At 65.1% G+C, this 13,130-nt stretch overlaps 1 protein-coding gene across 2 annotated transcripts in view; it reads right to left on the reverse strand.

Annotated features, from left to right (window-relative positions):
* SLC37A1 (solute carrier family 37 member 1) overlaps positions 1-13,130 on the reverse strand; it is a 61,441-nt gene that overhangs the window by 16,966 nt on the left and 31,345 nt on the right. For both annotated transcript variants that reach the window (XM_070073119.1, XM_070073120.1), the window contains exons 8-10: positions 12,609-12,775; positions 9,750-9,787; positions 2,755-2,835 (exon numbers count right to left, since the gene is read on the reverse strand). In XM_070073119.1, the coding sequence (XP_069929220.1) occupies positions 2,755-2,835; positions 9,750-9,787; positions 12,609-12,775 (286 nt within the window). The remainder of the gene's footprint in view (positions 1-2,754; positions 2,836-9,749; positions 9,788-12,608; positions 12,776-13,130) is intronic.

Raw genomic sequence — 13,130 nt, forward strand, 5'->3', positions numbered from 1 at the left:
TGAGTCTATTCTGGTACAAAAGTTTTTGCCATCCACTTAGTTTTCAACACCGCGTGGCCTGCAGGGGGAGTCGCGCCTCATTCCAAACTGGGCTTTTGGGACAGGCCGCCAAGGAAGCTTAGCCGTCTGCTGCAGCCTGGTGGCTGTGGGCTCTGCTCCGGGAAGAAACGCGCGAGGCTAAGCTGCCAGTGGCCTCACGGGGCCGGGGGGAGGCAGGTGACTTCTGCGGAAACGCCAGCCGGAACTTCCCTACGAGGCCCCGGGCGTCAGCGTCCTGAGGCCCCTCACGACATCCGGACGTTCCGCAGGGGCCCCGGCCTCGGGGCGCCTCGAGTGGAGTTCGTGTGAATTCAGTCCTTCGTGAAAGCGCCGGAGGTCCACAGTTCATGAACAAGACACCTTCAGAGTCTCCACGAAGCCAGACTGGCTTCGCGGAATTTATCTCCCTGCAGCCTCTGCGCGTGGATTCCGAACGCAGCGCAGCTTTGGAAGAAGCAGCGGTGATGGGCTGGGCCCTCACCCTGGATCTTCAGGATTCTCTTCCAGCGAAAACCAGAAATTCAGGACTGAGTGGCAGGTGCGGCAGGTGCAGCCTGTGTGGGTGCAGTGCCAGTGCGAGCTCGGGGCCCAGGGTCGCCTCTGACTAGCAACCTGACGTTTAACCACACTCTGGTGGTCCAGGCCGGGGACAGCTAATGCCAGGCGTGAACGCCAGCGGCTTCCCCGCGGCCATTCCAGGAAGGGATACGGAAGCGAAGAGCTACAGTTGCGTTTTGGGATTACCCGCTTCCTGCAAGAATTACGCGAGCTGTCCGGTCTGGGGGTCAGATCCACAGGTCTCAGCGCTGGCTAAACACGGGACTCCCCCGGGGGCTTGAGAACCGGAGGCCCAGCCGCCCCCAGGCCCTGCGGCAGGCTCTGGGCGCGGCCCCACCCCCTGACAACTGCACTCCTGAGACCTGGATGAGATGCTGGCCACAGAAAAACAACACCGTGCGCGGAGTCGCCTCAGCCAGGAGGGGGCGCTCTGACCTGAGAGTGGCGATGGCAGCGGCCACAGGCCTGGCCACCCTGGGCCCTGGGCCCAGACCCTCTGCTCCTGTGTGAGCAGGAAGGGCCACGGTGGAGCGCAAGCCCTGGGCCTGCGTCCCCGCCAAGGCTCCCTGCCACCAAATCCCGGCCGCTCGTTTCTGGAGGAGACTGGGCAGGAAACCTGGCAGATTTCCCAAGCGCTCGGCCGGGGGCGAGGGGCACCCCTCCTGGCCTCTGGGCGGGCAGGTTTCCATCTGCCTGCTAGGGTCCCCTCCGGGATCTGCAGAACCTCGCGTGGGGGTGGAGCCTCAGCCTGTGCACTGTTCCCGAGGGCAAGGCGGCTGTCAGAACACAGCCAGGCTCCAGTGTCTGACCTCGCGGGGAAGACCCCGCGCCCCCTGGCCGAGTGCCTGGGCTCAGTTCCCTGCTCTGGCAACCGACGGCGCAGACCCTGGTGGGCAGCAGGTGGCAGCTCAAGTGGCTGGGTCCCTGCCGCCCCTGTGGGAGACCTGGAGTGAGTTCCTGGGGGCTGTGGACCAGCGAAGGAAGCTCTGCAGCTGTCTGTCGGTCTCTCTGTCGGTCCTAAATCACGAAACACGAAATCGCTACACACACAGGCACGTGGGGAGCACGGCACAGCATCCACGTCTCCCACGCGGTGCAGGGGCCCAAGCACTCAGGCCACCTTCTGCTGCTTCCCAGGCCATGAGCACGGAGCTGGATCGGAAGTGGAGCAGCCGGGACTTGAACCGACGCCCGTGTGACACCACAGTGCCAGCCCCAAACCCAAGGACCACAAAGCACACGGTACGGTTTTCCCCGGTGTAGCGCTTTGACCACCACGAATACATTTCTCCAAGTGATAAAGGAAAAAAAGCGGGCAGTGCTGCGACGGGTTAAGCCCAGCTGACAGTGGCACCCAGTGCCAGGACACCGGTTCGAGTCCCGGCTGCTCTGCTTCCAACCCAGCTCCCTGCTGATGCCCCTGGGAAGCAGCGGAGGGGTGCCGGGGTCCCTGGCGGCCATGTGGGAGACCCGGATGGAGTTCTGGGCTCCCGTGGCTTCAGCCTGGCCCAGCCCCAGCTATGGTGGCCATCTGGGGCGTGACCCAGCAGATGGAAGATTCTCTCTCTCTCTCTCGGTCTCTCCTTCTGTCACTCTACTTTTCAGATAAATAAAATAAATCTCAAAACAAAACAAAACAAAACAAAAAAACAGGTCCACTGTGTCCCTAGGGGCTGAGGGGTCAGCCAGGCAGAGGTGACGTGAGTCCACCCACAAGCCACCGGGGAGGCTGCTGGGCCTCACTGTGCCCCCCCCCCCCACCAGGCAGGTGCACAACGCCTCAGTGCCCGGCTGCAAAGCGGGGGAGGGGTGGAACAACTCTGTCCCCTCACCTCGCCCAGCCAGGCCTGACGCTGTCCCCTCACTTCCTGCACAGCTCTGCCCCCGGGCCCCCCTCAGAGCAGGCCTGGGGCACGCCCACTCCCCCACGGCCGGGCACTCAGGGCAGGTGACCAAGCGTCCCGGTGCCCCTGTCCCCCGCCCGGGACAGCGCCCGTTGTTGAGTGGCTGAACCGCGTTCAGGTGTGATTAACAGTCAGATTAACAGATTAACAGAGTGCAGCCTGCCGTCCAGAGAGAGCCGCACGGGAGACGCCGGGGCGCCGCCTCCGAGCCTGCAGGGAGCGGGCGGCCGCGAGGGCATGGCGGGGGGCTTACCAGGGGCCTGTTCTTCTCGTGGTTCAAGCTTTGCTTCTGGAGCCTGAATCTGCTGGTGCCATTCTCAACGCCTCTGGAATGCTGGGAGGGAGGGAGAGTTCCAATTAGAGCAACTACTGAAGCAGAAATGAAACCCAAGTGCACGGCTGCCCAGACGAGGCACGGCTGAGGCCTGGGGCTGCGCAGCGCCCTCCCGGGGCCCCAGACCCCCGGACCCCCGGACCCCCGGACAGAGGGCCTGCGGGGAGGCTAAGCCGAGACCCGGTGCAAGCAGGCCCAGCCTCCTGAGTGGCCGTGGCCTTCACCGTGGCTTGAGAGACAACAGGGCAGAGGCCTGCTACAGGTGACCTGGCTGGGGAGGAGGGGAGGAGGGCACTCCTAGGGGGGAAGGGGGCGTGGCTTGCTCAGGGGGCGGGGGGGGGGGGATGGGCAGACAGCTCCCAGCCCAGGGTCACTGCCCACTCTCCCGCCACGGGGCAGGGGTGGAGACGAAGGCAGTTCCTTGGGCGCAGAGATGGGGGCCCTCCAGGGCCTGGTCTAGGCCAGCTGTGCCCCCGCCCCAGGACTCCCACAGCGGGAGACCCAGAGGCGCCCCCGGCTCTGAGCGCCCAGAGCGCAAGGCTGAAGCAGAAGAGGTGCGCAGTCCGCGTCCTGCACTCGGAGGGGCTCGGTGTGTGCGGGCGCCCCCAGCGGGCCGGGATGGTGAGCAGGCTGGCTGACCGTTCCAGCCGGGCAGGCAGGCTCCCCCGCGCCCTCCTCTCCACGTCCCCAGAGCCCCAGGTTTTCAGCCAGGAACCCGGGTGCTGAAGGCGCAGCCTCTGCTCGCTCCCTGCAGCGAATGATGTGAGGACCTTCTAGGAAGAACCCCCCCTTCCTCCTGGCTGGGATACAGATGTAATGGCTGGAGCTCCAGCAGCAACCTGGACTAATCCTTCACCGGTTTATTCGACAAATAATTACTAAGCAGCAACACTGTTTCAGTTGTTTGGATACCAGCTCCGGCATGAACGCCACACACAGGGGCAAAGCAGAGGCCGGAGGAACCTGGGCCGGTGGCGCAGGGACCCACCACGCCACCCGGGCTGGCTACGCCTTCCTGCACGACTGGACCAGGCAGGCAGAAGCCCCTTCCCATCCTGCCTGCGCCACAGCGCCTGGTTTCCCCGCTGCTTGCTGCCGGCGGGAACCCAGCTGTCACGGAGGCGGCGGTGACTTGGGCACAGCCTCGAGGAGGAAGGTGGCCCCTGCACGGCTTCCTCAGCCCGCGTAACCCAGCGGGCGCACACAACTCAAAGGACGAAGCTCACGGCCCTGCAGCCGCCGAGGCAGAGACGGCCGTTAAAGGACTGACTGCTTCCCGTTCCAAGTGTCCTAACTGAGTCGCTGGAAGCAAAACAGAACTGGAAAAACCAAGTCTGGGTTGGATCAAGGTTCCAGGTTCACAGGAGAGCCGGGACAGAGGGTCCCTTCACATGCGTGCCCAGGGACCGGGCCCACGAGCCCGATGCGGGAAGCTCCGTCCTGCCCAACAAGAACAAGGCACAGACAGCAAACAGCAACGCAGACGCCGGGCCGACAGTGACGCAGCCGAAGACGGGGAACAGCCCCCACCGCTCCTGTGCAGAGCAATGCAACTACATAAGGGGGGGCGCTGTGGCGCAGCGGGTAAAGCCTCCGCCTGCAGTGCCAGCTCCCATACGGGCACCGGTTCCAGTCCCGGCTGCTCCATTTCTGATCCAGCTCCCTGCTGTGGCCTGGGAAAGCAGTGGAAGGTGCCCAAGTGCTTGGGCCCCTGCACCCACGTGGGAGACCCAGAAGAAGCTCCTGGCTCCTGGCTTTGGGTCAGCACAGCTCTGGCCATTGTGGCCACCTGGGGAGTGAACCAGCAGATGGAAGACCTCTCTCTCTCTCTCTCTCTCTCTCTCTCTCTGTCTGTCTCTGTCTGTAACTGTCTCTCAAATAAATAAATCTTAAAAAGAAATGCAAAGCCAGCTAGGAGACAACGGGAGACCTCGATGGTGACCCGACCATGGAGACAGAAAGGGCTGTGCGCTCGCCCAGCTGCCCGTCCGACCGTCCGTGCGTCCGCGCACTCCTGTCCGCAGCAGCGAGGCTGGACGTGGCGCACACAGTAGGCTGCTTGCTCAGTGCAGGTCCACACGCGGCAGCTTTTGGCCCGTGAGCTCCACAGCTTCACCACATGGCCACCGCCCCTCCAGACTCCTGGGCGCTTCACCGGGCAGCACCGCGCCACAAGGCTTCTGTGCCATGGGACTTTCCCGTGACATGTGGCTTTCGCGATGGGCTTCCTTCATCCGGCACTGTGTCTTCAGGGCTCACGCGTGTCGCCGCACACATCCGCACTAACTCCTTTCATTGCCAGAGAAGATTCCACGGTGACAATGCCATGTCTGAGTCCCCGACCGCCGGCTGACCAGCGCCTGCACGGGTCCCACACGTTGGCCATGAAGAGTCACCTGGCCTGGACGTGGGCTCCCATTTCTCCTGGACACACTGCTGTGAGTGGAGCGGCTGGGTCACGGGGACGCTCGGTGCTGCCGGGGCAGGGGCCCCAGCCGGCTGTGACCTCCTCCCCAGCGCCCAGCCCCGCCCAGCCCCCCCAACACCCTCCCCCATCCGGTCCCAGCCCGGCGGCGGACATCCGGTGCCTCTCCTTGTGTGTCCCCGACGTGGTGCGTCGCCAGCTCTTCCGGGAGCTCCTGGCCACCTGCATGTCTTTGGAGAAACGTCTCTCCAAGTCGTTTGCCTGTTTTTAAACTGGGTCGCCTTTCCACTGCTGTCAGAGGTCTTTGTCCATCGGGGACAAAGTCCCTGACCAGAGCCTGGTCCGCAAGCCTCGTTCCAGGCGCTGTCTGTCCACACTTCGCAGGCGTCAGGTCCACCAGCGCTCCCACCCCTTGCGCCTGCGGAGTCGGATCTACGCAGCGTCATGAAGATTCACTCCCGGCCTTCTTCTGAGAGCTCTGTGGCCTGAGCTCCTTCCCTGAGTCTGTGGACGGCGTGCGCGGAGGTCCAGGCTCACTCCCTGTGTCTGGGGTTCCGCCGTCCCGGCGCCTGCGGACTCTGCTCCCCCTGCCCCACCAGGTCTCAGCACTCTTGTTGAAAGGCAGCCGAGGGGCCGGCGCCGTGGCTCACTTGGTTAATCCTCTGCCTGCGGTGCCGGCATCCCATATGGGTGCCGGTTCTGGTCCCAGCTGCTCCTCTTCCAGGCCAGCTCTCTGCTGTGGCCCGGGAGTGCAGTGGAGGATGGCCCAAGTGCTTGGGCCCTGCACCCCATGGGAGACCAGGAGAAGCACCTGGCTCCTGGCTTCGGATGGGTGCAGCGTGCTGGCCATAGCAGCCATTTGGGGGGTGAACCAACGGCAAAGGAAGACCTTTCTCTCTGTCTCTCTCTCTCACTGTCTAACTCTACCTGTCAAATAAAAAAAAAAAAAAAAGCAGCCGACATGAAGGTGAGAGCTGGTTTTGGACTGGGGTGTCACCGATCCACAGGACGGCTGGGGCCACCGTCCCCCATCTTGGTCCTGCTGAGCTGTTACCAGGACGGCGTCTCAGGGCGACTTGGCAGGTGTCCCTGCCACTGGTCGCTTCCGGAGGGGTCTGAATAATCAGTACGGACTGCGCAGACTCCACTGTGAAGCTACCTGGTCCTGGGCCCTTTGTTTGAATTTAAGATGGACAATTCCACCTCTGTGCCTCTTCCGGGTCTGATCACATTTTCCGTCTCGTGAGCTCAGTGGCTTCCACCTTGCTGCACACAGGGGCTCCCAGCACCGCCGTGGGGTCCTTCTCGTCCTGTCAGGGGAGTGGCAGTGCCCCGTGACTGCTCCTGAGCCCGGTCTTCTGCGTCTCCTTCAGTTGCCCGCCGGCCTCGCCACAGGCCTGCCCAGCTGGTCGCCCTTTTCAGAGCACCCATTTTTGTTCACTGATTTTTTCCTACTCTTCTTTTGTTTCTTAGGGGTGAAAATGGTACAATTGCTCTCTGCTTTGAATAAAAGAACCCTTATCTTTTAGAAATGTGCAGTGAAACGGTGGCGTCTGCCCACAGAGTAAACCAGCAGGAGGTGGACGGGCGGTCCCGGACGGGGTGCTGATACGGCGAGATGAGCCGGCGGCCGGGCAACGTGGGGTCCACTGCACTATTACTCTCACCTCTTCATGTTTTCAAATTTCCATCACCAAAACGTAAAAATATTAGAAAAAAATAATTACTCTAACAACTATACTTCTAGATAGACTTGCCCAGGGTTGGTTCTATGAGGGCGTCTCTGCAGAAGTCCACGAAGCAGGGAGGAGACGGCACTGATGGCCTGCGGTGGCGGAGCCTGAACCTCCTTTTGGGTGGGGAAGACGCGTCCTGGAATGGGAGGTGGCCCATGACCCTCCCGGGTGGTCCCGAAGACGAGGCAGGATCAGAGCCACGCGACCAAGAAGGGCAGTGTCCCAGCAGAGCCGAGGGGAGCCAGTCCAGGGCCAAGGTCACGGCCGGGGTTTTGGGGAGCTCAGAGCATTTTCTGCAGACTTTGATGCATGACCTCTGCTTCCCTGGGGAGCGTTCTGGGCAAGTCACCGAGGCTAAAACCCCCGGGCAGCTTCCCAGAGAGGAAGGCCACAGGCAGTGCCCCACTCACGCCTCTCAGCAGGTGGGAGCCGTCCCGGGAGAGCTGCCGTGGGGTGGGGGAGCGGTAGCTCCCACCGCCTGTCCCCAGCCGCTCCCCCGACTGCTCTCAGCCTCCTGGCTCAGACAAGCCTTGAGGGACACCTGCTCCCTTCAGCCGACACCGTGAACAAGACTGCACGGACATCACCACGTTCCCGGCGTGCGGCCAACTGGCTCACAACACCGCTTACAAGAACGACTTGCATTTAATGGAGTTTTGGCCGAGAAATAAAGTTTGTATTTTAACTTTTCCCCTCAGTCCCACTTTCACAAGCTTCTTGACCAGCTTGGCACGTCTGGGACACCCTCCGACCGCGTTTTGCTTTGCACAGAAGCTGTGCGGATGCCAAAGGGAAGACAGACAGACAGACAGCAGCAGGGGCCGGCCACACCCGCCCTGGGCTCCCCACCGAGGGCCCTGGGACAAGCACGCCCTGCACAGACGGGGCGGCGATCCTGCAGGACAGCACTGTGTCCCCGGAAGTCAGGCCAACGTCTCCGTCCATGACTGCCCCCCAGGCAGGAAGAAGAGGAGGAGCCAGTTCCTGGGCCCGCCCTGCCCCACGGCACCCTGGGACCTCGGTGAGCTGCTCAGAGAGGATGCGACCCGGCAGAAGGAAGCGGCTTTCTCCGCCCGGCGCACACCCGAGCCACAGCAGCAGCAACGCTCCTGCCTACGGGGGGGGGGGGGGGGTCTCTGTCCTCCTGAACACCGCATGACAGACAGACCTCCCCTCGCACGCCTGCTCCCTGCCCCTAGCCTGGCCCCCACTGGGTGGACGGAGCCCTGGTTAGAGGAGGGTGAGCGCCCAGGTTCTGCCCGACCCCAGAGCCCACTGACAATGACCACGTCCGTGCACGCGTGGACGCCTGGCAACGCCAGCTGCCCGTCTGCGAAGCTCGCCCGCTAGCGCCCCCCAGAGGCCGGGGTCTCCCAGTCCCCTACGGTCCTCATTTTTGTTCACTCAAGCACCAGACCCTTCTCTCCAAGGAAAGGGACGGGGGGCGTGGCTCCTCCCTCACTGGCGCCAGGCACTGCTCTGGGGGCCGGGGGCCGGCCGGCGTGGCTCGCCCACGCGCTGGGGGAGACAGACGAGAAACAGGGCCGAAGCCTGTTGCGGAGCGTGATGGGAGCTCCCGGGTGACACGCGGCGAGACTGTGGCACGCGTGCGGCACGTTCTCACGTGAGAGGAAGTGGTGTTAGAGGAGCAAGAGCGGACTGGGGGCGGGGATGGGAGGAGAGGAAGAGGAGGGGGAAGGGAGAGGGAGGAGGAGGAGGAGGGGCAGCAGCAGCCTGGAAGAGGGTGGTCCCTGCACCAAGAGCAGAACTGACCTGGCAAGGACAGGCGTGGGCTGAGGGGGAAGCTGGGGGGACCCTGGGCCAGGCCTGCCCGCGGGGCACAGCAGTCCTCAAGCAAGATGGGGCTGGGACACAGCCTGAGAAGATAGCCGGCTGTGGCTGAGGGACCCCAGCCTGGCAGGCAGGAAGGCCTGTGGGGACAGCTGGGCCTGGGCGGGCCTCCTGCCACGGAAGCAGAGACAGGGGCCACGGCCAAGGGGCCAGGCCAGTGCTCCCCGCCCCCCCCCCCACCCAGCGTGCCGTGCGCATCACAAGGATGGAAGCCTGGATGTGGCAACAGGAAGCCAAGGTGGGGCACCTGCATCCCACGCTGGTGTCAGAGCCACTGGGCTGAGGCTGCAGCCCCGCCCACACTGGTGGTCAGACCACGGCCAGGCCTCAGTGGGCCGTCCCAGCAGTGTGGGAGGAAGATGGGGTGGGTGGGGGGCGGGGGCACCGCTAGGGCGGCATCTGAGCGCCGGGGGCTGCGTCTCAGACAGCGATTGGTACTGCACGTCACGTGTGTGCGGGGAAGGCGATGGGGGCAATCACAGGAGCCAGGTCCTGCAGGCCACGCGAGGGCGGACGGGGCCGGGGCCGGGGGCCGAGGCTGGGGCTGGGGGCCAGGGCCAGGGCTGGAGCCGGGGCTGGCGCGTCTCTGACATCACCAGCCATCGTCACCCAGCGAGTGTGGGCACAGGAGACAGGAGACATGGTCCCAGCACTCAGGGTGCTGGGCAGGCCTGTGTCTCCCCTCTCAGGAGACACACGCCACCCATTTCAAACGTCGACCAGTTCACCCTCGCATGTCCCTCCAGTCTCCTGGGAGGCGTGGCCAGGCCCAGCCTCTGGCTGCCCTCAGCACGGAGGCCCCGGATATACTGCTGTTGGCCCCTCCCCAGAGCTGCCCCAGCGACCGCACAGACCGGACCAGGCTGAGAGAGCGAGAGCGCGGGCCGAGCGCGAGTGCTTACCGCCGGGAGGGCCGAGGAGCACCGGATGTCCTTGGGATCTGCAAGGCAAACAGAGCAAGGCTGACCGCTCCGCCCACACGCAGGTGTCAGCCACACAGCCGGCGGGCCCGAGCCTAGGACACACGCCGACCGGGCAGGTTCTAGCTGCTCCAGCCGGGGAGACGACACACACTAGAAAGCGTGTGCGTGGGTGAACTCGTTCACTCACTTCTCTCTAGGGACCTTCAGGAGCCACCCACACCCCAGGACCTCGCGGTATCCACCCTGAGTGCACCGCGCGACTTCACCGGTATCCACCCCGAGTGCACCGCGCGACTTCACGTAATAGAACCAGGAACGTCTTGGACTTTCACTGAGTGAGCACAAGTTTAAGAAAAAGACCAGAACAGGCCCAGGAGGGGTGAGGGTGCAGCTTAGCCACCCCCCACCAGCCTGCTACGCCGCCTCTCGGCCCGTGACCCCCGACTGCCAGCCCCACGTGCGGGAGCAGGTGCAGCAATCCCCCAGCTCATGCCCACGCTCGGAGTGACGGCGTCCCACGCCGCGGCGAGGATGGCGGAGCAGACGGCGAGCACAGGGTGTTGAAATACAAAACCACGAAGAGCAAGGCGCATGGGCCAGGGGCCGGAATCACTCCCGAGGAGGCCCTCAGGGCCAGGGGACGCTTCAGGAGCGAACTTACAGGAGACACAGCACCCGGCCTGACAGGAGCAGGAGAGGGGAGCCGAGGAGCCGGGCTGCACCCTGCGACTTCAACATGACACCAGGGACCTGCAGCCAAGCACCGGGAGCCGCAGCCGGGCTTCCGGCCACCAGGCCTGCGTGGGCACCAGCCCCAGCGCCTCCTTTGGGCTCCAGGGGCGTCTGTTTTACACAGCCTGGTCTTCATGCAGCCTTGGACAAACCGTGCCGTGAGCTCGGACAGAGCTGCAGGGCTGTAGGTCTCCCACGGCCAAGGTCGCTCCCGCGAGACACAGGGTGACACCGCGGGAACATCACCGCCCCCAGTCTCTCTACTTGTGCTGTGACACCCTTAATGGCAGGCCAGGGGAGGCCCACACCTCCCGAGAGCCGCCCAGCCCCCACGCGCGGCTCCCCCTGGGCCTTTGCCTTGCAGGACAGGAGTGTACATGTCCCCTGGCTGGGACGCGGAGGGCAGGGTGGGGGCACCCGTCTTTCGGGCCTCGCCCTGGGCAGGGGGCGGTGAAGGAGCAGGACAGACAGCCCCGGCCACCGCTGGTAGCGTGCAGTGTCCACCCTGGCCGCCCGGACACGGTGGCGCTGCCTCCTCACCGTGCAGCCCCCCCGCCCCCGCAGCGCCTTCGGCTGTTCACACGCACCTCCCTCAGGGCCCAGGGCACCGTGTGGACTCCGTCACCTGGAGCCCAGCACCGCCCTGCGTCCGCAGCTCCAGCAGTCCAGGACGCGAGGGTCAGGGACGCCCACCCACAAGGGGCCCGCTAGGGGGGCGGGGCGGGGGCGGGGTCTGGAGCCCTGCTGCCCGGGGGGCCCCCGCCTGACACCGGTTGGAGGGGCGGCCCTGAAAGCGCCTAACGTCGCACGCAGCCCTGACGCGGCGCTGGCGTCTCTCCCGGGGTGTGTGTGTGTGGGGGGGGGGGGTGCTCAGATCCCTGCCTGCCCATCTCCACTCCGAAAATTAACTCCCGGCTCAATGACATCAGGAGTTTGGTTCTGACTCCGGAACTGGACGAGGAGCTCGACTGTCCTCAGCTAATGAAGACGCGCAGTCCTGGGTCACACTGCGGTTCTAGAATGTGGTCCAGGACGCGGCTTCTCAGCAAGCACACGCGCCGGCAGGCAGCTCGTGTCCAGCAGCAAGACTGGGCTGAGCAGGTGCAGCCAGGTCGGCTGGGCCTGCACCCCTGCGTGTGAGTGCCGTGGCCGGGCCTGTACCCCTGCGTGTGAGCGCCGTGGCCGGGCCTGCACCCCTGCGTGTGCGCACCGTGGCCGGGCCTGCACCCCTGCGTGTGAGCGCTGTGGCCGGGCCTGCACCCCTGCCTGTGAGCGCCATGGCCGAGCCTGCACCCCTGCATGTGAGTGCCGTGGCCGGGCCTGCACCCCTGTGTTTGAGCACCGTGGCCGGGCCTGCACCCCTGTGTTTGAGCACCGTGGCCGAGCCTCCACCCCTGCATGTGAGTGCCGTGGCTGGGCCTGCACCCCTGCCCGTGAGCGCCGTAGCTGGGCCTGCACCCCTGTGTGTGAGCGCTGTGGCCAGGCCTGTACCCCTGTGTGTGAGCGCCGTGGCCGGGCCTGCACCCCTGCCTGTGAGTACCGTGGCCGGGCCTGCACCCCTGTGTGTGAGCGCTGTGGCCAGGCCTGTACCCCTGTGTGTGAGCGCCGTGGCCGGGCCTGCACCCCTGCCTGTGAGTGCCGTGGCTGGGCCTGCACCCCTGCCCATGAGCACTGTGGCCGGGCCTGCACCTCTGCCCGTGAGCGCCATGGCTGGGCCTGCACCCCTGTGTGTGAGCGCTGTGGCCAGGCCTGCACCCCTGAGTGTGAGCGCCAGCCCCAGGTCTGCACCCCTGCGTGTGTGCGCCAGCCCCAGGCCTGCACCCCTGTGTGTGAGCGCCAGCCCCAGGCCTGCACCCCTGCGTGTGAGCGCCAGCCCCAGGCAGCTGAGGTTCCGGGACACGAACGCCTGGTGCTGAGGACAGGAAAGAAGGAACCTGGACAGGGTACCCTGGAATGGCAGGAAACGCAGCAAGACCGGGGGAGATGCCTGCTCGGAAGGTCTGCGTGAGCAGGCAGCCCCTTGGGAGGACAGCCAAGGCACACCCCGGCCCCACTGCCCCCGGCACACGGAAGCCCCCGGGTCCCGGCCGCAGCCGGCGTACTTACGTTCGATGAGGAAGAGAAAGCACACTATCCCCATGGCCGCCACGATGGCCCCCGGCACGACGAAGGACAGGCCCCAGCAGGTGGACACCCAGTAGCCGGCGATCAAGGACCCCAGGATGTTGCCCACGGATGTGTGGGAGTTCCAGACGCCCATGATCAGGCCTCGCCTGCAGGACACAGAACCGCGCTGGTGAGAGGGGCTGCACAGGCAGGGGCGCGGCGTGCACGGCCAGCGACAAGGAGCCAGCAGGCAGGGACCCCAGAGGCTCATGGGAAACGGGACCGCCCTCTACTCTCGCTGCTTCTACGATTTTAAACAGACATTCTTGGAGGCTCACAATCTGAAGCCAGGCGGGGAGGCGCGGCCTCGGTGACCAGGCTGGAGCTGCCCTGTGCTGGCGGCCGGAGCGCAGAATCCGGCAGGGCCTCCCCGCTCACTCCGCGTCCCCGGCTGTCTTGAGCCCCACCCTGGCTGGGCCGTGTGTCCTCACGCACACTGTCCAGAGCCCCGATGCAGGCAGG

Source organism: Oryctolagus cuniculus, chromosome 4 (assembly GCF_964237555.1).
Source record: "Oryctolagus cuniculus chromosome 4, mOryCun1.1, whole genome shotgun sequence".
Lineage (NCBI taxonomy): Eukaryota > Metazoa > Chordata > Mammalia > Lagomorpha > Leporidae > Oryctolagus > Oryctolagus cuniculus.